The 23,036-nt window shown below is 37.4% G+C and overlaps 1 protein-coding gene across 7 annotated transcripts in view; it reads left to right on the top strand.

Moving 5' to 3' along the window:
• Window positions 1–23,036, top strand: part of CYRIA (CYFIP related Rac1 interactor A) — a 55,688-nt gene that overhangs the window by 29,792 nt on the left and 2,860 nt on the right. Inside the window, exons 1-10 of one of the 7 annotated variants that reach the window (XM_033053817.2) lie at window positions 4,214–4,636; window positions 6,725–6,804; window positions 14,241–14,362; window positions 15,265–15,370; window positions 16,393–16,529; window positions 16,614–16,691; window positions 16,941–17,057; window positions 17,153–17,232; window positions 18,716–18,842; window positions 22,666–22,741. In XM_033053817.2, the coding sequence (XP_032909708.1) occupies window positions 4,632–4,636; window positions 6,725–6,804; window positions 14,241–14,362; window positions 15,265–15,370; window positions 16,393–16,529; window positions 16,614–16,691; window positions 16,941–17,057; window positions 17,153–17,232; window positions 18,716–18,842; window positions 22,666–22,689 (876 nt within the window). In that variant the 5' untranslated portion in view covers window positions 4,214–4,631 and the 3' untranslated portion in view covers window positions 22,690–22,741. Of the gene's footprint in view, window positions 1–4,213; window positions 4,637–6,463; window positions 6,548–6,724; window positions 6,805–14,240; window positions 14,363–15,264; window positions 15,371–16,392; window positions 16,530–16,613; window positions 16,692–16,940; window positions 17,058–17,152; window positions 17,233–18,715; window positions 18,843–22,665; window positions 22,757–23,036 lie in introns of those variants that run through there. The other 6 variants (XM_033053811.2, XM_033053812.2, XM_033053815.2 and 3 more) reach the window with 6 other exon arrangements.

Raw genomic sequence — 23,036 nt, 5'->3', positions numbered from 1 at the left:
TTTATTAATTCCCTTTGACTTGCATCACTTTTTTGTAAGTTTTAATTGTGTCCTGCAATCTGCATATCAGTTAACAGCAAAAGCTCTTGGCTAGAAGTGTTCCTTGACTAGAAATTTTAATAAAATGGTTGTTCAAAGAGGGAATGGTTTTTTTATCTTCAGTTACTTTCACCTTGAGCAACTTTCTTCTCTTATTCCACTTTGCACTTTTTTATAGCTATTTTTTGGCTTTGAATTTTGTTGGGGTTTCTTTTTGTCTGTTTATAGTTCACCTGCCTAAGGAATGTGTGGTGCTGATTTTTCTTTAACTTGTATATAGGTTGCCATTTGGTGCACTTTATGTGTGTTATTTCTAAATGAAAACCTTATAAATCCAGTGTTTAGAGGCCGGCATTGGGGATAATTTCTTTTTTCTGAAAAATGAATATAGCTTGCTTGGGGAATACTGTACATACTTCATTATGGAATATCTTTGGAGGTTTTGTGCAATTATCACCTCAACACAAATATATGACTATTTTTACTTGTTTCAATACATTTTTAAACTAATTTCTAGAATAAAGTCCATAGAGAAAAAATACCATTTTTGAAAACTAACTGTATTTGCACAACTGAGAGGCTATTACATATCAGTTTTTATATTTTTCTTCCTCAATACAATTGCTGTTTATAAGATTTAAACAACAGTAAAACAGCTGAAGATAGTAATACTACCATATCTATGCAATTATTCTCAACTATAAGAAAATTGAAGAGATTACTAAAAAGAAACCTACTGTGGAATTTGATGGGAAGAAGTAATAGAAATACAGAATCCTTAAGTTGGAAAAGATCCCCAGGTTCATTGAGTCCATCTCTTGACCTGGTCCTGCCAAATCCACCCTGTCCCTAAGCATGACATCTAAAAGTCTTTTAAGTACCTCCAGAGATGGTGACTCTTCCCCAGGCAGTTTGTGCCAGTGCTTGACTGCCCTCTCAGGGAAGAAATTTTTCCTGATACCCAATCTAAATCTCCCTGGTGCAACTTGAGGCCATTTCCTTTAGTCTTATGGCTCTATACCATTTCCTTGGTCCTGCTGGAACCATTAATTTCTGACACAGCCAGGTTCCCATTGGCCTTCTTGGCCACCTGGGCACACTCTACTCATGTTCAGCTGCTGCTGACCAGCACCCCCAGCTCCTTTTGCTCTTGGCCACTTTGCAGCCACTCTTCCCCAGCTGTAGCACTGCAGGGGTTGTTGTGAGCCAAGGGCAGGACCCAGCACTTGGCCTTGTTGAACATCATTGTCCTCAGCATCAGTGCAGCCAGTCCAGATCCCTCTGCAGAGCCTCCTGCCCTCCAGCAGATCAACACTCCTGCCCAACTTGGTCATTTGTGCAGTGACTGAGAGTGCACTTGATCACATAATCACTGAGGTTGAAAAAGAGCTCAAGATTTTTGAGTCCAACCTTTGATTGAACGCCATCACGGCAACTCGTGCCAAGTGCCATGTCCGGTTGTTTCTTGAACACTTCTGGAGTGGTGACTCCACCACCTTCCTGGACAGTCTGTTCCTGTGTTTAACCACTCTTTCCATGAAGAAATCTTTCCTGGTGTCCAACCTGAGCCTCCACTAGTGCAGCTTGAGGCCATTTCCTCTCATCCTAGCACCTAGGCCTGGGAGAAGAGCCCCAACCCCACCTGGCTGCAGCCTCCTTTCAGGTGGTTCTGGAGTGTTAAGGTCTCTCCTGGGCCTCCTTTTCTCCAGGCCAAACACCCCTGGCTCCCTCAACCACTCACAGACTTGTGTCCCAGACCCTTCCCCAGCTCCACTGCCTTCTCTGGACATGCTCTAGCACCTCAATGCCTTCCTTGTAGTGAGAGGTTCAGAACTGGACACAGCACTTGAGGTGTGGCCTCATGACTACATCTCCCCTTGTTCAGATCACTGGTAAATATATTAACTGGGACTGGTCCCAGTACTGAGCCCTGGGGAACACCACTGGTGTCCAGCCACTGCTTGGATCTAACTCCATTCACCAACACAGTTTTCTACCTTTGTACCTGTCTAGGCCATGAGCAGCCAGTTTCCACAAGATAATGTCTTGAATCTTGCACCTCTGCTGTTTCCTTACAAGCACTTCAACAAACTGTATGAGTGGATATCACAGTGATTTGGAATCATGCTTTTGATCTGAGAGATCTTGAGTTTGTACAGATGCTGGTATATTTTTGAAACCAAAATTAGTTATTCATTCAGTAAGGTGGATTCCAGTGCTTTAATGATGCTGATGTGCTCAGTACATTTCCCTCAGACTGTGGACTGGATGCCTCCTGTCTCTCCCCACTTAGGTGTGCCACTAGAAGTTATCATTCTGAATCATCCACTAGCACTGCTGAGCTTGGGTGCCTCTGTTTCTCCTGAAACTCCCGGTGGAGCTGCTCACGAAAACACAACACAAGCCCTGCTTTCGTTAGGATGATCTAAATGAGGTTAAGCAGTAGGTATTTGCTGATACAGCTCATTTTGACAAAAGCCTTTCAGACCATGTTTATGTGAGCAGACAGATTTAGGAAATAGTATCTGGCAAAGGAGCCCTGATGAGCTGCAGAGGCTTGATCTGGTGAATGTGTCCTTTTTCACTAACACAAGGTTTTAAAGCTTTGTCTCTCTTACATCTTCAGTGTACTGCAGTGCTGCTGATGGTGTTGTATTGGTACTGATTAAATTAGTCCTGTAAGAAAAGAAATCAGGCAATACTTCTCTAGCAATTTTTGTAGTACTGTTGGTCTTACTTGAAAGTGGTACAAAACTTCACACTTGAAAATTGTGAATTGTTAAAACAATGTGTTTTACTAAAGATTTTAAAATTTCAAAACCAATATTTTAAAGAAGCATTGAATAGCATGATGTTCAGTGTTCAGTTAGCAACACCCAGTTTGGGAACGCTTACTAAATTTTTTTAAGTGGATTTAAGTATATAAGAAATAGATTTCAGTATACTTTCAGTATATGTGTGTAAAATCCATGGCAGATTTGTAGGGTTGAATTCCAATTTGTTTTGTGGGAATAGTATTTTATATATCACAATTCAGAAATAAACTGATTGCTTTAGCAAGGTCAAAGGAATTTATTTTCCCAGACAAGGTATACCTCTAGAATGTTAAAACTAAATCAGTGGAATTTTAGGAACACAGTTACTTGTTGGAAAACCAGACTGTGATATTTTGTTCAAAGCCCAAATTTTAAAACATGTTACTGGATAATGGTAAATAAAATGCAAAATGCTAAATGTACCTTCCTGTTCATTGCTGTGTTATAGTTAATATTTATGTCTGTGTGTCACTAATTAAATGTTAAGCATCAAAAATAAAGCAATGAGCTTTAAAATGTCAACTCTAGCTTAAAAAGTATTTTCTATATACTTATGTAATATCTTAGGGTAAGCTTTAGTGGTTTGGAAAACAATAGGGAAAAATAAAATGCAAACATCTTTGTTAACATCATAATTTTAAAAGTATAGTTAAAAGTTGGAATTTTAAGGGATTTAGACACTAAAGAGAAGCTACTAACATTTAGTGGTGCAGCATCAGCAATATTTTTATATGTGCATTGAGTCTCAGTTGAACATTTAACCTGATTTTACAGTAAGTAAAATAAAATGCTTTCTGGTTTAATGAAATAGGATTTTATGTTCCTACGTTAAACCTTTATGATTTGCTTCTTTGCATCAGCTGTTATTTGCATTTCTCTTGCAACCACTGTATATATATATATATATTGACCTGCTCAGAACGTGTGCTGTTAGTTACTTTGAAATCTCATTAAAATTATCCTGGAGGTGATTTTCAGTTCCTAAGGTTTAGAATATGTTATCAGAGTTTTTGCGGAAAGACAGTTGGAAAGAGCCAAGTACTGGGAAGCAGCAGACTATGCAGAATAAAATAATTCAGTGTGAGGCAAAGATCTGTGTTTATTAGCACTTCCTTTAAGATGAAGGTTGGCCTTTTAATTTTCAATTAAAAACTTAATATTAAATGATGAGTTACACTTGAAAGTGAGAGTTTCTTGGAACCAGATGTTGCTTTTAGTTTTGCTTTTTAGGAAACAGTAAAGGAATTATATAAAAAATAATTAGAACATGTTTAGCAGCTGCCTGAACCATATTATCTGGATGCTGATCTTGAATATGACTATTTTTGGGGGTTGAAAATTTGCTTTAAAAATAGTGGTGTCAAACCAGAGCCTTCAGGATCACTGGAAAATGCCACCTGCATGAACATGTGTATAAGTTTGTGGTAGGCTTCTGTTCCATACTTGTGACCTGAATAGCTGGACCAGTTTCTACACAGTGGTTGAAGGAGAGGGAATAAAGTGAAAAACAAGCCAGGAAATGTTACAAAAGTTCCGGAACAAAACTCAGAAATCTCCCAAGCCGAGATGTGCTGTACTTGTTTAAGAAGGATCAGAGGCAGAGCTTGGGCACATGACCTCAAGCTACTCAATGCAAATGAGGGAGCATATCCTCAGGTTTTTGGCACAAAGGGTTCCTCACTGTTCGAAGCATGCTATCAGCTAAACCAGTTCTGGATGCAGTGCAAGCTTTGGCAGCAGAAGAAATGCTTGGGTACTCTCTGAAGATTGAAGGCGATGAGGTAAGATATGGCTTAAAAAGAGTTGAAAGTGAAGAATCCAAGCTGAGTCAGTCATTTCAATTGTGATAGTGTAATTTTTTTTTCAAGGTTATGAAAAGGAAAATAAGTGTGTGCACTTTATTGTGTTTCTCCTCGCTGATGCTGATAAAATGTATTATACCAGTATGATGAAAATATTAAATTATTGAACATATAAGTTGTAACACTGTATAAAATCTATTTTGCTCTGTTTCCATGTTTTTCCCTTTTTAGGCTAATCAGAAAGTCAAACTCAGTTTACAAGGTGCCGATCTTGTTCTGAAAGTAAAAGTGTAAATATTTTTCCTACATGGAATGAATATAACTTTATGAATAATGGGAAATATTTCTTTATGTTTCAATTTTGTATATGCAAGATGTTGCTATTTACAAAGGGCTTGACAGTCTGCTCACTGGATTTGTTCTGGAGAGAAAATTTTGAAGAAGTATTTAATGCAAAACAAAATCATTTATTTAGCAAAAGCCTTGCTTACATGAAGTTGCATGTTCTAAACAGATAATTGATTAAATTTATATCATTTTATGGTATGAATGTGGCTGCTTTGAAATCTCCAAGCCTCACATTACTTTCCTAGGTTTTCCTGATGTAGAAATAAATCCTTTATATGCACATAGAAATTTGAGTTGATGTTACTTTTCCTACTGTAATACTTGTGGGAAAACTTGAAAAAAGCTTTGTCTCTTCATGTGGAGTATCAGCCATGTACATGCTTAGAATAATTTTTGGTGGTCTGATTTCTTAAGTGGGAAAAGAGTTAAAGTGAATCACAGATGAACATCAGATGTGAGCCCCAAGAGCCGTGGTTTAGAGTAATGAGACTATTTCTCTTTGAGGCAAAAATCAGTTTTCAATCTGTGTTTTAAATCTAAAATTACATTTTTCTACATCCCTCCAGGCAGATCCCTTTATCCTGATGTATGCTTTTCATGGTTTAATTTTTCTGTCTTCTGAGAAAAAGTTTGACCAAGAAAGCTCTACTTCTACACAGTTTTAGAATAACTTATCTTCCTAAAGACCGTACTGGCAAAAAACCTTTCTTCAAATCTCTTTCCTTTTTATCTTCCATAGAGACTTGCTTTTTTGAGAACTGGTCACTTTTTCTTTTGGGAGTTGTTCGTAACTTGAAATGCAAAGAATTCCAAGATCATAAAAGATAGGAATAGCAGATAAAAAGAGAGAGTTCAAGCCTCCCTTTTTACTCGCTCTTTTTTTAATGCATGCATACACTTTTAAAAGCTAAAAAGCTTTTTAACTGTTCTTTTTGATAGAATTTTATAGATTTTATATAAAATCTTTTTTATATATCTTGTATAGATTTTATATAAAATCTTACTGACTAGAAACAACTAGATTTTTTTTTTTTGTACAGAGAGTTATTTTCTTAAAATGACATGGATTTTTGCTGAAGATCTAAGACAAGTGTTAAGATGTCAGTTTTTACTTTGAAATGGTATTCAGTAATCTGGAGTCCAGCAATTTAGAGAATTTACAAATAAAGATATAGCTCTGAGTTTATTTCTCTTGCTAAGTAAATAAACTCATAAATATCTTATTATATACTGGGATGTTATTCTGATTATGAAATTCCAATTTGTTGAACAGAATTATTTCTGTGTTTATCTGAGGTCTTTCTCTTTCTGCATAAATACTACAGAAATGACCATCAAAATGTTTCTCATGGTCCAGAACTTGCCAAAATATTGAATGTATGATGCAGACTGTGTCAAGCTCTTAGCTGTAGAATTCTGAGTTTACGTGTATAACTGTTTATGATTTTGTTGCATTTACTAGGTTTGCTGGGATGGGTAATCTTCTTAAGGTCCTTACCAGGGAAATTGAAAACTATCCACATTTTTTCCTGGATTTTGAAAGTAAGTTCAAACAACTACAAGAAAATGAGAGAATCTTTTCCGTGACTTAGCAGCAAACTGAGGAAAAACTTTTAAAATCTGATTGCTTACACTGTGTATTTTCCAGCACAACCAATCTGTCCTCTAAAATCATTTGTTCACTCAGGACTCCTTTTCTCTTCCTTTTCTATTTTTCAGGAACCAAATGGGAAATCTTTTAAAAGTTCTCACTTGCACAGAGCTTGATCAGGGGCCAAATTTTTTCCTTGACTTTGAAAGTGAGCAAAGCTTCTTGCCTGGCTTGCCTTCTTTGCTTATTATTTCCTAATAAACTGCATGTGCTTATGCATCATAAAGCAATTCAAAAGGGATTTGCAAACAAATTAAATTACACTTCAGGAGAATATTGCTTTCTGATATACAAAATTACTTCATCCTGAACAGAGAAAGGGGCAGAGAGGTAGATATGCAAGTAAAACCTTATCTTGAAATAAATTCAAAACATTTATGGCCATTGTTAAACTTACATATGAAAAAACTCAACCTCAACTTTCTTTAACAAATCAGGGTTTAAAAAAATTATGATTCTTCCTTGAATGGAAATACATGTTGGAAATAAAAAGCTGGGGGGAAGAAATGCAGTGGAGATGGAACTATTTTTTTGTTTGGTTTGGTGATGATTTAGCTGGGTTTATAGTTTCTAGAAAGTGGTGAAATGGTCAAAGTGTGTGTGCTTGAGTGCATCTCTCTTAATTGCATGGTTATCAGTTGCAGAACAGTGTTTCCCATTCCAGTTTTCTTGTCACATCTATAGTTGATCCAAAGCTGTTTTCACTTTTCCTGACTACAGTTTCCCTGCATGTACTTCTAGACACTGTCACCAAGTCTTTTAATATGGGTTTAATCTGTCTTCACTACATACATGAAATGCATTTTATTTGAAATACTAACAGTGTGTGATGGGATGTTTTCTCTCTTCATACCTCTATTAAAAAAAAAATAAGCCAACCAAAAAGTTTTGAGAAAATCCAGTGTTCTTAAAATACTTTTCTTTTGTAGCATGGTTTAAAAGAGCATTTCAGGTGATTAGACACATATTTTGTCATCTTGAAATAGTTTTGTTCTTTAATCATTTACTTCTAGATTATTTTCTGAAAGAAGTAACTGACATGCTGTGAGTAGGTATGTCTGTGTACGCTCAGAAGCACTGCTTCAAAAAGTCATTTAAATGCACATTTAAATCTGATTAAATTGTTCAAATATGCTTTCTTAGATGAGAGCTAGAATGTTTGACTGGAACTGTGCACATCCTTAATCTTCTCATCTAGAGCTTAATTACCTCATTATGAAAAATCAGTTTTGAATTATGGAAACAAGGGTAATTGTTTTGTTTGGGTTTAGGAGAAGCCATGTATCCCTTCTTCTCTGTCTATATAATTTGAAAATTTTACTGTCATCCCAGGATGTCAAACCTCTAGCCAGACCACCACTTAATTTTTTTCTACCAAACTTTTGAGGACCTTGGCCGTCCTCTGTGGCTATGCCAAGCTATTGGGAAAGCTTTCAGCTGCTCTGAGCTTACAGGTTTAATCAGCCCCATTGTGTTCTTGTTGACAAGAAAGTGTTCCTGACCCAGGCTGCAGGCTTGGCAGGAAACAGGTGCTCTGGCAGTGGGGAGCCTTGGTAGAGGTGGTGGTGAGAGAGGGAAATAGCGGATTTGTTGCCTTGGCAGTGAAGGTTGTTTTTCTTTGCAAAAGCTTGTGGCCAAGAGCTGAGTGAAATACCCTGTCCCATGGGAGGTGCCAGTGGTTAGGGCTCACTAGTCAGGCACGCCTATCTGGAGAGGAACAAAACTGCCATCTCCAAATTTCAGGGAATTTCATTCTTGTAAGTGAAAGTTTACAAGTATTTCTCACATAATACAGTCCCAGAGGTTTTTAGTAGCACAAAAATTGTATTGGCTCAAAGGGATGTGACTAAAAAAAGGGCTGTGGTTTTGTGCTTTGGTCTCCCATATCTGCCCATCAGGCAGTGGAAAAGGACACTGAGAGAGGGACATGGGTCACAATCTGGTCTGGGCTTGCTGGACATGTGGCTTTCTGTCAGTTCAAGCCTATGGGTAAACATGTGGTCACTACAGTTGACCACCTGGAGGATGACAGGTATGCTGAGCTGATGTGTTTACTGTGTTCATTATTTACATCAGCATCTTGCTTTTTAGTTTCTGTGGGCTTTTTCATTACAAAAAAAAAGTAGAAAAAGAAAGTTTGACATCATCTCCTTTCCTGTACTTTCATGCAGGTGTCCACATTGTCAGTTACAATTCTTTTTGACACCTAACAATATTCTTCAATCCAAATCGGAAATCAAGTTTCATAACTCCATGGTCATACTTGAAAAAACATGAATCCAGCATTAATTTCAGTTAATGCTGTATAGCAAAAGCAGTTCTGCTTGCTCCCCAGTACTCATTTGAGAGTTGGGCAGTTGCACTGTGTCTGGTGGAGAATAACATTCTCCATGCAGGTGGAAAGGCCTTTTCTTTGAGGGGTACTGCAGACTTAATGCATTCAACCAAATTATTCTCTTTTAGGGTGTACTGAATGGCTTAAATAAAGAAAAATAATTTCATCCTTCTTAGAAAGTGGACCTTATTACTGTTTTACACTTGGATCTTTATGGGAGTATCTTTAATCAAGCTGCTACCCCTTGGATTTGATTATATACCACTTACTTTACCTTAATTCCTTCTTAACTCTCAGCTTGAAAATAGTGTTAGGAAAAATGAGTGTCTGGCAAGTCTTGAGAGTCTGTGGATTTCAGGATTTCACCGCAAATTCTCCTGAAATGGATTTTATCAGTTCAAGAACTGTTTTGTACTTTAAATGTTGACCTTATTTAAATTAGTTGCAGATAAATGAGGTTTTGGGTATTTGAGCTCTTTCTGTACCATCTTAAAATTGCTCGTTTTTGCAGAAAATCTGTTGTCAAATCACTGCTGCCTTTTTCAGGCAAAGTAAACAAATAATTCCACATGAATTCTTGGAAATAATTTGAAAGTTGAGGCAACCATTTATTTGAATCTAAAAGACTAAAGCTTTTATATATTATTCAGTGTCCTTAAATGACACCTACAGTCCCATCCTCTCCTCAAATACTATTGTAAGACGTTTCTAATGTTAATGTGAGCAGATTTTTTGGGTTTTTTTAATGTTAACTAGGAGAATTTCTCTTGATCCTTGTTAAATCTCTCTCATCCCCTCCAGAAATCTTATTTTCTAGGATTCTCCCACATCCCCAGAAAGACTCATGAAATTTTCAGTTATTATTCATGTAGGATTTAAGGGGTCTATTATTAGAACATATCTGGCAGCAGAGCAACTGCCCACTTTTCACATAATAGGCTATTAATTAATACCCTTGTTGAACAGGCAGCAAGGCTGGGGAGATAATCTGGGTCCAGCCAATGGGAGGTTACACTCGATTCTTGAGCTGTGGAGTGCCCTGGGCCAGAAACTGCAGCTCAGTCAGAAAGGTGCTGTGTGTCCATCCCCATCCACCACAGAGCTGAAGCTGGGCACTGATGTCCCTGCACAGCACCCTGCCTGGAGCCGCTATTAACAATTCAGTGAGCTTCACTTTATTCTAGCTAGCTTAGAAAGAATGAAATGTATGGAACATAGCAGGTTCTGGTACCCTTTAAAGTACATTACTTGCTGTAGTTATAATGCCTTTTCTCATTTTTAAGTTTTAATTTTGTCCCAGATTGGCATGGAAAAAATAATTGTCATGGTGACAAATCTGAAATAGGACTTCCACATTATGCAGTTAAATATGTGTACTGCTCTCTCACTTGCTGGCTGATGGAATTATTTGCCACGTTCAGCAATGGGCATGACAAGAAAAGCTGAAAGCAGAGCCCTGTGAATGCTCTTGTTTAACTCATTTCCTTTTGCTATGTTGTCAAGGCCAGAAGGGCATGATATTTTTATGAGAAATATGATTCTACATTCACTGAAATGGAAGAACTAACCAGCCTCAATGGGAATCTTCTTAATTACCCAGGGGTGGAATAAAGTTCTCAGCTTTTGGTCTGCATTTCAGATTCAGAAAGGTCGTGTGCATTGGAAGTGTTTATTTTAGTACTGTTCTTAGTACTCTTCATAGCACTGTTCTTTCTTCATTAAAATGTATTACTGAGATATTGTTACACTTCATTTGGTATTGGTAAAGGCATCACATCCTTTCTGTATTTAGTCTTGTCCTATACCTAATGTTTGACCTACCTAGAAGTTTCTATTTTTTTTCCTAATTTGGTGAAAGATGAAGTAGATACCTTATGTTGTTAGGAAGGTTTTCTGAAACAAATGACAGGTATTTTGCTAAGACAGTAATGATGACCCCACTTGTATGCCCCACCATTCACCTGAAGTGCTTACTGCATCCGCAAATGAACTGCAGTGAGTCCAGGTTTACTCTTGTTCTTTGTGAAGTCTGAAGTTCCATCCAAAGCATGGCATAGACCATGTGTACATGTGAAAGAGAGCATGTTCATGGAATGGATGAATTACCATGTCCTGGTTATTTCTGATGGACCCAGTGGAAGTGTATTTATCTCCAGAGCTAAAATTTTCAAATTTTGCTAGTAGAATCTGTATGTGGGAGATTTAAGCCTCATCTGACTCTTGCATTAATTCAATACAGGATTCATGTAGTTGTTTGGTTTAGGGTTCACATTAGAAACATTTGTCCAAAAGGAGGTAGAAAGGTTCTCTATTTTGTCTTATTAAAGACAGAATGCTATGATTGTTAATCATGAGCATTCTGAAAACAGCCTTGAAATGCAGTGAGTCTGGCCATTATGGTAACTCATTACTGAGAGAGCTTACATTCAGCATGGGTTAGTCAGTGGCACTGGTTTCATTTAGAAATGGGCTCAGGTTCCTGAAGCACGTGGTGGTTCTCTGGTGGTGTGGGGATAAGAGGTGAACACGGGCAACCAGTGATTCCACACTGTGATTCAGGGCTGGCATTTCTTAATTCAGAGCAGAGAAACAGGCTTTGATTTTTTTGGAATAGCAAGCCAGTTTTAAAAGTCAAAATCTGTCATGAAGAAGTCTCAGTTCCTTTCAGTTGTTGTTGCTATTATTGTTATTGTTGTTAATAGTAAGATGAAATTGTTTTCAAAGTGATCCATTATGGTTATTTTAGCTAACCATTTTTGGCAGGATCTTCTTGTAAAATCCCTTTTGAAACATGGTCATGGTCTTACCAGAACATCTGTTTGCTTAGCTTCTATTTCATAAATAAATGCATGTTTGTTTGGTTTTTTTTTTTTAAAAAAAAAAGCCTGAATCATCCTCCCTACCTTTCTTCTTAAGCTAAAAACTTCCAACATGAATAGAAACTGCTTCTGCAAATGCAAGCTAAGCCTGTTGCTCTGGAGCCTTTGCAGCCCTCTTCCTTCCCTTTCTTTCCCTCTTTCACACACCTACCTGCCTCTTGCTCCTACTTCCCCAGGTGCTGGGATACTACAGAAAGCTCAATGAAATTCCAATATTGCTCCTTCCACCAACTTCCAAAAGATGAATTAGGAAATTTTTAAAAATGCTTACAATAAAGGGTGTTACTAAAGGCCTTTTTGAAGTCACAAAGTGTTGGGCAGTCTATAACATTTGCAACCCCCCTTAAGCACTAGTGCTTTTAAAGCAAATAAATTGTAAAAATTAACATAGAAGTACCTTGTAACCAACAAGGTTAAACAAGATGCTTCAGGTGTCCTGCACATGCAAATTTTGCATTTGTAAACTACACTAACAAGTTATTTATTCTGTTTTATGTTAGTATTCACTGAAATGTTATTTTCATTAACTTATTTAACTATTAAAATGCCAATACTGATTTTTATGTGACTCCTACCTTTCCATGCTCTGTTTTTGTATGGTATGTAACTGTTTCTCAGGATCACTGTTTTCTTCATTGAAGTCATGAGGGTTTTCTGTTTTACTTCTTTATCACAAGATGGCAAACCCCTTTTGGTGTGTACCTGAGATATCTTGCAGCTTGAGGAAAGAACCAGTCTGGAACACTGTAAATTTAATATGACTGATGGGTCAGTTCAGCAGCATGTCCCAGATGGCATTTTCCTGTGGGGACAGTTTTTCCCTTCAGTGCTCCTTTCTCTCACTTTTTGAAGGATAGTGGAATTTTTTAGTTACATGAAATACTTTGGCTATAAAACCCATCTAAACAAGCCCAGTTTATGGAGGTTTTTTTCACTTTTTAAATAAGAGAAAGGGAAACTTGCAGAATAAAAGGGAAGTCCAGTCAGTATTATGTGCCCTGTCTCATGGGACTGATGGTGCCATAGGAATATGAGAAGGGTTTTAAGTAGGAGTTGCTTTGAAGCTACAGACCTGTAAATCTCAGTCATTTGTGTCCTGTTCATGCAAGGTCTGTAGATAACTTAAAAGATTTAAACAAATTATCTGAACCTGAAACATCATGGAGGGAATGGCCCTTTTCCATAGACTTCAGTGTGAACCACGTCAATTATTTCTAATGGGCACTTGGTAAATGAATCCCATACTGATACATGGGTAGAAAATTCTGACAGTTTTCTTAAGGAGAGTGAGATGACTAAATAGAAAAAGTATTGTTAGTGTTTCTTGTCTATTATTGTAGAGATGAATACAGTAGCTGTTTTGAACTGAACTTACTGCTTTTATCAGACAAGAAGTCTTTAAGTTCTAAGATTCAACTTCAAGGTAATTTTTTTCTATCATAAAAGTTAGCATTCCATCTTTACAAACTAATACAAATCCAAGGGAAAAAAACAGTTGTGTCTCTGTAGAAATCTGCTGGGACAATGTCATTGTTCCTTCACATATAGATTGCAATCCCATATATAGGTCACCTAGTCTTTGGTCAGTGCCTGTCATCTTTATGCTTAAAAGCAAAAAAAGACAGCAGATCTCTACCTTGTTTAATGTGTCAATGTTCTGGGGATAACATCACTCTAGTGTCACACTGCTGTGTAAAATCCCATAGAAGGATTTTTGAATAGGAAAATTGATCTACTTTCAAATATCATTTCTCTCAACAATAGAGGTCTACAGGTCACTCACACCCTGAAAACTGATTACTGACAGAGCTGGATTTATTTTAGTGGCAGGAATGATCCCTGACATACTTGAGAAAAAAATATATTTTTAATAGTACTGTATTTGTGTTTTACAAAAGAAGAAATAAATTACCCTGGTTAAGGAAGCCTGGAGGAAAGTCAAAGTGGAGCAATATCCCACTGCTCCATCCATTGAAAGGCCTGATTTTTTCCCCAAGCTGCAAGGAAAGTGAGCAATTCTTTGTAATTGAGCCATGGAGCTCATAAAAGAGAGGGACTGATGCATTATCCTATTTTCTAATAACATTGCTTTATGATACTGCTGCTCTTTAAAATGCTGCGTTTTGAGAAGAGGCATTATGAGCCAGAGCATACAAAACCTGTACTGTTTTTCCTTCCTTGCTATAAAAAGCAGAAGCTTGGATGTCAGCAGAATGGCAGTATAATTGTATATTTGGAAAAAAAACTATATCAGAATGGAGTTACACATAGTCAAGCTGGATGTGGTATTGTTAAGTAGAACTGAGTAATCTTGCCATTTGCACTACAGCTTCCTTTTGACTTTGTGCATTTTGCTTTTCTCTCTCTTAGATGCACAGCCCACAGATGGAGAAAGGGAGGTCTGGAACCAGATCAGTGCAGTTTTACAGGACTCAGAAAGCATGCTTGCAGACCTTCAGGCTTACAAAGGAGCTGGACAAGAAATTAGAGATGTATGTTTGTTAATGACAGTTCTTTGGAAGCAATCAGGCAAAACTCGATGTGTTCCTTGCTTCTGTTCTCTCTCTTCATCCAAGCACATTCTGTGAACTCAAGTGAAAATCTCCTTGAAATGTATTTATAAAATACAACTTATGTATAACATTCACTATAAAGCTCTAATTTAAAATCATTAAATGATGGCTGTTGGAACTTCTTGCAGGTTTTCTGTTAGTAATTAGTTACTATTTTTCACTTCAAGAAATACCATTTCATATACCTTGTTTCATGTATCTCATGGCAGAAGTCAAATTTGAGGACATGGAAGAAGTACTACTCAGGTGTCAGAAATACATGATACAGATAGTTGTTCTTTTCTGTAAGTAGAATAATGAACCACAGTAAATTATACCTTCTGATCCACTTTAGATGCATCTTATTTTGTGAAACTGGTCCAGAAGTATACTATTGGACTGTGACTTAATATTTTTCTCAGGTGACCAAAACTTTTCCTGCATCAGGTTTGCAGATACGCTTTGAGTGAGTTGTTGCTTACTTAAAAACCTCAACATGTTGAAGTTTTCAAAAGCATTAAAAACCAGAAAAAAGGCTACTTTTGCAGCAGTAGTCACAGCAAATGTTTTACCTGATGCTTGTACAATAGTTTTACTCCCAAAAGAATATGCTAGAACATATTTCTATGTGTCAGTGATTCACTGTAATGATTTTAAAACGGTATGTTGCAGAGGGAGAGGGAAGGTAAAAAACATTGTATTTTTTGGAATCCTATGCAATGTTATTTCTCAAAACTCTTCTATGTTTTACAATACTTTTTAAAATAATGTAGAAAATTCCAAACCACATCTTGCTTGCTATTTATTTATCACAGGTCTTTACAGTAATATTTTCATTTCAGGCAATACAAAATCCCAATGATATCCAGCTGCAAGAAAAAGCTTGGAATTCAGTCTGTCCCCTGGTTGTAAGGCTAAAGCGCTTTTATGAGTTTTCACTCAGATTAGGTGAGCCCTGTTTTAGTACATCTGTTGTATAGGTTTTTTATATATAATGAAAGGTGAAGCTTTGTCTTTCCGCAAACTTTTGAAGTTTTAGAGTTAATATTATTTCTGTTTGATATCAATGGACCTTTAACTGCAATTGCATTTATCAAGGCATCTCTTTAATCTTAATTTTATAGTTTGTTAGTTTGTCTATGTTACCTAAATAGCATACAATCAAAAAACATGATAAAACTACAGAGTTTTTCTCTGTTTCCTGCCATGTTTCTGCACTTCACTGGTCCATGTTGGACTAATTAATTTTTTTGTAATTTGGATCCTTTGGAGTTTTAAAAGGAATGTAAGCCAGTAATTTTGAGACTTTAAAATCTCAAAAAGCTGGGATAATGGGGAAAGTGTATCAATAACTCTCTCACAGGGTGGAAATCCAATGTTGGATGTGTTGTACACTGACTTTGTTATCCTAACAAACACAAAAGGTGATGTAATTACTCTTTGAATTAGGACTCTGGAATGCAAATATAAGTGTGAAGTGAGAGGGCTTCTAGCACAAGGGGATTCTTTTACAACATCCTCTAACTATGCCTTTCACCTTTTGAGTTATGCTAGTAATTACAGGCACAGTAACTGAGTTATATTGCTATTGGTACCTAAGAGTACACTTTCAGTAACAGAGATGCTAGAATAATCTCTATACTGAGCCGATGGCAAATTGAGGAAGATGGAAGTGTTGAATTTCTGAATACAAGAAAAATGCTTCCTCTAGAATTTTTGTTAGGGATCCTAGATAAAGGGTGACAAAAATGGAAAATAATTAATTGATACAAAATGGAGAGAAAATGGCAGAGCCTGAAGAGGCAGGTGTCTTTAATTAGTGCTTCTCACTTCAGATAAGTAAGAAAAAGCACTTTTGTTAGGGCTTGGCATGTTTGGAGGGTTTCTTCCCTTCTAATGCAGTATTTTTAGATACATAGTTAAAACTTTGTGTGGACTGATTACAAAATGTGCTTCTGATTTTTATCCAGAGAAAGCCCTGCAGAGTTTACTGGAATCCTTGACGTGCCCTCCCTACACACCAACTCAGCACTTGGAACGGGAACAGGCTCTAGCAAAAGAGTTTGCAGAAATCTTACATTTTACTCTTCGTTTTGATGAACTTAAGGTTAATAAAGTCTTTCAATACATGTTGATTTTTGCTGTGTATATTGAACCAAAGCTGATTATTTCCTGTTTCTCTTCCTGGAAGATGAGAAATCCAGCCATTCAGAATGACTTCAGTTATTACAGGCGGACAATAAGTCGCAACAGGATAAACAACATGCATGTAAGTAAATAAACTCTGCTGTACTGCACACAGGGAGGTATTTATTTATCAGGATACATTTATGGTAAAGTTTTTGCTTTTAATTCAGTGTCTGTCATGCTCCCTCCTTCACAACGAGTTAATCAGCAATCTGGATGAAGTGATTAGAGAGGACTATTCAAGCAACAATCTACTTGCTGACATGAACTGTATCTTTTTCTTGCTGCTGCCAAGATTTTTACTGGCTGTCTTTTCTCCTGTTTTCATCAGCTAGACATTGAGAATGAAGTGAACAATGAAATGGCCAATAGGATGTCCCTGTTCTATGCAGAGGCCACACCAATGCTGAAAACCCTCAGTAATGCAACGACACACTTTGTATCAGAAGTATGTTAAGGGGGAGAAGGGTTTAACACAGACATTCTTGATTTTAATTTTACAAGATAGTTTTACTGAACACTGCCTTTTTCTTACTTTTCCAGAACAAAACATTACCAATTGAAAATACAACAGACTGTCTAAGTACTATGGCCAGTGTATGTAAAGTCATGCTGGAAACACCGTAAGTTTTATCTTCAGTCTGGGAGGGTTTTTATGACAGAACTTACATTTTAATTAGCCATCTGAAATAACATGTTTTTTTCCAAATTCCTATATCTTTGCCTTAAGTTACCTCTTTTTGTCTACAAAGCATGACCTGGTATTAGAAAGCCTTGCCTCCTGTTCTAACCACCTTATGATATCTTTCATGAATCAGTGTCGAGTTCTGTTGGGAAGAGCTTACATGGTCAACCTGTGTATCAACAAAATGTTAAAATACGAGTGTAATAATTTTATGTACTCACAGGCTTGAGTGTCTGTCTCATCTAACCAGGGCCAAAGGCCGACTGCTGCCTCCTGCTTGGTCATGCTGCTCAGTTATTAGCACACAGAGGGCAAGATTCTGGGTCTTCCAAGCAATACTTTAGCAAATACACAGGGACTATTTCAAGGATCATTTAAGGAGATCTTTTTTTGGATGCAGCCATGTTATTCTAGATATGAAACAAATCAACTGTATGAATTTTCATTCATATAAATGTATTCAGCTGTACAATTGTGTTCGTGTCTGCTAGGGTAGATAAAATAGCCAGCAGGGTTCTTTTATTACTATTATTTTGCTATGCATTTAGCTGAGTGTATCTTAGGTTATGTCTCTTTGACTAGAAAACACATATAAGATAGAGTCAAGATAGTCTTTCTGCCTATGAGTCATTTGTTCATGGTGCCATGTAAAGGGTAGAATTCCTGAGTTTTTTGTATATTCATGAAAATTCTGGAGAAGTGTCTGTAGGGGTGGGACTCCTCTCACAATCCTGAGACATCATAGAAGTGGTAATTGAAAAGTAGCTTTATGAGTCAGCTCTTTTTTTAGCAAAAGTAGAGAAAAAAGTTGAGTCATCTAGAAGATTATCTTATATTTAATTCTAATTGTGGGATAATCAAGCATTTTCATATCAAAATTTCTGTAACCTTTTAGTTTGTTTATGTTACAATGCTGTGGAAGAATAAAAGTTGAAGTTATTGTAGACTTGAGAGGTACTACAATAGAGAGAGAGAGAGCACAATGGCTATTGCAGTCCACCTTGGTGAAGCCCTGATCTTCCCAGCTGCTGAACTTAGATCTCACTTAACTATTCCAAAGTAGAAATTTAAGCAAAAACATTAGCTTTCCTTTGGGATCCCAACATGTTGTGTTTCTGAGATTAAACTGAAGTATGATATATCTACATCATATTTAATGACGTTTTCTGTGAAGCCATCATTACATACATTTTGTGGATCTCAACTGTGCATGGATATGACAAGAGGTTTACATCTATCAACTCTTTGACCTTTAATTCTTGTAAATTGGCACAGGCTTACGGAATTCACAGATATTCAAAGTCAGTAAGACTTTGAATGTGCATCTACAACCTTAAAATATAGCTTTGGTTCAGATTTCAGTTTTAAAATTTGTCTAGTAAAAGGTCTGGCATGTTTCTCTCTTTTATTCTGTTTTCCAGAGAGTACAGGAGTAGATTCACCAGTGAAGAGACCCTTATGTTCTGCATGCGAGTAATGGTGGGAGTTATTATTCTGTACGATCACGTTCATCCTGTGGGAGCTTTCTCAAAGACATCAAAGATTGATGTAAGAGAGGCCTTTCTTTGGTACTCTGTAGGTTTGAGAATACTAGTCTGCAGCTCTTTTTCAGCGTAAGCTTACAACGTGGTATAAATAATTTTAATTGCTTTTGAAAAGCAAAATTTAGAATTTGTCTTCACCTGTGCACTTTAATACATCAGTTTGTTTGAAAATAAAATAAGGACCAGCTTTTTTTTCTTTTTATTTTCTTCCAGACACAGATAAAAATTTTTCATTGTTAGCTCTGCTTTCTTGACAACTGTATAGTTAGGCTAAAATAATTTAGTACAACAACTAACCTAGGAATATGTTCCATAGTCATAATTTTTTTTAAATCATGTAATTTATCAATGCTGAAATGCTCGTTTTTCACAGTAATTCTCTTGTAAATAAGTAGATATTCAATGTTGTCTCTCCTTTGTCTGAGATCTAAAGTTGCAGAACTGTAATTACTATGTTGTAATGTTGGTAATGATCCCTCAGTTTTATCTTTGGCATGGCCAGTCACAGAGAAATCAATTTTATTTTTCCATTTGAGAAATTGCAAGCACTCATGGAGAAAATACTCTTTGGTTTTTTTACTTGTTTTTACAAACCTAAATCTCATGCACCATTTCTTTCAGCAGAAATAAGTTGTTATGAATGAAAAATATGCTAAGTGTTTCCCTTTACAAGAGATCCTTTTTAAAAAGAAAAAAACATATATCATTGCTCTCTGTGTCACTAGCATTTTATATCTGCAGATACCAGAATTTTGCCACATCTCCTCTTTGACTCTACAGAGGGAAAGATTTGGCACAGAGGTGAATAGATTTGCTCAAGGTCATGAAACAGAGAGAACCTGGGACTTGAATGCAGATTTCTTGACTGCTAGTTCAGTCTCTTGCCTATAGAGGCAACACAAATGAAATTCCGATGGAACCAAATATACATTGCAGAAGCACTTTGCTTCTCACATTTATCCTAAAGCCCTGAAATCTTACAGGAAAGTTAGCAAGATGTAAATGGGAGGCAGAAGATGTATGAAAAACATTTTAAAAAATAATATATGGTCCCAAATCTTGATTTCTGTAATTCGTTCAGTGATTTTTTTGTCATTCAAAAAATTTCCCAATATTTCAGATGATGAGTTTGTTTTACTGTGGTGAACAATATTTTCTCTAAACTATTCACTTCAGCCATTCAAGCCATTTCAAGAGAATTTCAGAGACAGTCGAGTTTATTACCCTTTCCTTACTCTTTCAAGACTGGAGTCTGTATTTCAACCTATTCATTGCAGTCGCCTAGCTTAGACATCAGCCTTGGTTTGAAAGACAAGTGTCTGCCAAGGAAGGCGGGAACTCCCTTGGAATGGAGAGCATGACCCCTCCCTCCAAATTATGATGATTTTGAAATCAGGGGGCTTTTAGGCAAAGATACGGGAAAAGGAATAACAGTTCTTTACTAGTATGTATGTGTATAAAAAGGCAAACAAGCAACAACAAACAAAAAGAAAAACCGCAGAAAACCCAATGAACAGTCTGTTCCTGTTTCCCTTGGTGCAGTTCCAGACACAGCCAGCAGGGGCGCTGCGGGCTCACGGCCGGGCAGGGCAGGTGCGATGATTCCTCCACGCCTGCAGGGGGCGCTGTGGGGCGAGGAGCATGTGGTGATGGCAGCTGGGCCCACACGGGCAGGGATGGAGGAAGGGCCTTGGTTCTAAAAACCCCTGGGGCAGTCAATCCCAGTGCCCAGATGGGCAGGAATGGAGGAGAGGCCTTGGTTCTAAAAACCCCTGGGGTAGTGCTGATCCCAGTGCCCAGATAGGAAGGGATGGGAGAGAGGCTTTGGTTCACAAACTGTGGGGCAGCCGATCCCGGTGCCCCAGCAGGACTCTCAGGAGCAGGAAGCTGGAATGGCAGGAATGAGCAAAAATCCTGGGGTGGTGGAGGAGTTGTATTAGAAGCTCTGCATCTGTAGTTGGAACCACGGGGTGTCCTGACAGGCAGGGAGTGCGGGGCTACAGCACAGCTGAAAAATCTGAGCAGTGGAAGAGACACAGGAGCAGCAGCAGCAGGCCCCGAACAGGACAGGGAAAGGCAGGCTTGGGATTGCAGGGTTTTCCCTGAGGCACCCCAGCAGGTGGTGAACAGTCCCTGTTTGGTGAGATGGGTGTTAATAAAAGCCCAGTGCAGCAGTCACTCTTCGAGCAGAGCTCCACTGACGGTAGGAAGGCAGCAGGAGATGGAACCGTGCAATGATGACAAATTCTCCCCACAGCGACTGCAGCCTCTCTTCCCTCTGAATGCTGAGAGCACAGGAGAGCTAGGAGCTGCACCCAGCCCCCTTTTCACTGCCCATTTCTCTGGTCTTCCTTCCCAGAGAAACCCCCAGGTAAAAAGAGAGAGTGACCAGCTGCTCTCCTCCCATGAGCTGTGGCTACTACTTTTGTCTCTCTTGTGTGCATGGTCCTTATTGTCTCCTAGCCACACACACAGGAAGGAGAAAAATTCCCTGAGAGATAAAAATAGAAGGAGGAATCCTAACCCTCAATATTATCCTACTTGTTTTAGATATGCTGATTCTAACAAAAATGGTTTGTAAAAGAATTGTTAAAATTTTTATCCCCTTTGACTTGATCTAGTCTGATCAGATCTGCTAGGGCGTGTAAACCTGTACTGAGTGATGGGCTCATAGACTTGAGTTTCTTCAACTTAGGAAGAATAACTGTGTCACTTCAAGTTAGGTAGTGCTAGCCTGAGAATCTCATCTGATCTGTTACTTGCAAAGCTAGTTACATTTCCCAGGTAGAAATGAGCCAACTGAGCACTGAGCAGTGTTTGTTGGGCAAGTCCCTGTTGAGGATGCTGAGCTGTATTTCCTGATTCATTTTTGCTGGCACATAAATGGAACCTGACTTGTAATTTAAGTATTTCATCATCTGCTCCCTTAATAAGGCAGAGGTGCTCTTCAGCTGCAAAAGAAAATTCTGACATGTAGATTTTGCACTCCAGTGTGACTTGGAAAATTGAAGACACCCAGACGGGTCTTTATCTGTCCTTTTGAATAAGATGGAATTAATCTAGGTTAATTTCTGGATAGCTACATTCGATGCCTTCAGAGCAGTGGGAAGAAATAAGTACTATTGGGACATAATTTATTGCATATGAAGATGTATTCTGAATAGGTTAGAAGAATTCTTTGTTTTTCTCTGTTGACTAGCTAGGGAGTTTGTACAATGGGTCAAATGAATTCTACTCCTGCTTTCTCTGCTTCATTTCCCCTTTTGTAAATTGGACAGAGTTTAAGCCTGTTTTTTACAGTCTCTACAAAGATGTTTGTTCAGCATGGTGTTAAAATCAACACCATGGACTTCATAGATTAAATTTTTAACCACTGTTATGAAATAAATAATAAGTTGTCACTGGTTAGGTTTACAATTAAAAACAGAATGCTTCCTTGTATACAAATATAAAAATAAAAGTCAAAGTTGAAACATCTCTTCTTAGAGTTGCTAACATCAATGACACAGAACTCCCAAAAATCTCTTTTTTCAGCTTACATCAGATGGTTTTGATTTTTGTATTTTTTACTTGGAATTAAAAAAACAGTGTACAACTTAAAATATAGACACTTGATACGTAATTTACTCCCTACAAACACTTACTAAAGTAGATATTTTCTCCAATGATAAGTTTTTAAACTCTGAGGTAATTTTTGGTAAGTTGTAAGGTTTTTATTGTGTCATGTAAAGCAGCATTAGCACTCAGTAAGAAAAGAAACCTGCCTGTATACTGTGAATTTTTTCCATGTTTTCAGCTAGTGCAATTCATATATTGTTGTTCAATAGTGGCATGCTTCTGTTCCCAGATGAAGGGATGCATAAAAGTTTTAAAGGAACAGCCACCTGACTCTGTGGAAGGACTTCTGAATGCTCTCAGGTATGTGTGATTCAGCCTTAGAAAATTCCTTTTTGTTTTTCTCCCAATCTCTTTAAGATTCTTCACTTTAGAACATTGATTTAATGAGATTATCCTCTCAGGTTTACCTTCAGCACCTGGGGTTTTTTTAATATCAATTTCTTCCCATTTCATTTCAGTTGAATAAACAATAACTATTAATATTGTAAACAGTATATCCTGGCTAAAATTTGCTCTATAAAACACCTCAGCATCTAGAACATTTTAGAAGTGAAAGGTAAGATTTCTGTTTATCAAACCC

Source organism: Catharus ustulatus, chromosome 3 (assembly GCF_009819885.2).
Source record: "Catharus ustulatus isolate bCatUst1 chromosome 3, bCatUst1.pri.v2, whole genome shotgun sequence".
Lineage (NCBI taxonomy): Eukaryota > Metazoa > Chordata > Aves > Passeriformes > Turdidae > Catharus > Catharus ustulatus.
Note: the sequence above shows the minus strand (reverse complement) of the source record. Positions and strands in the feature narration are given on the sequence as shown.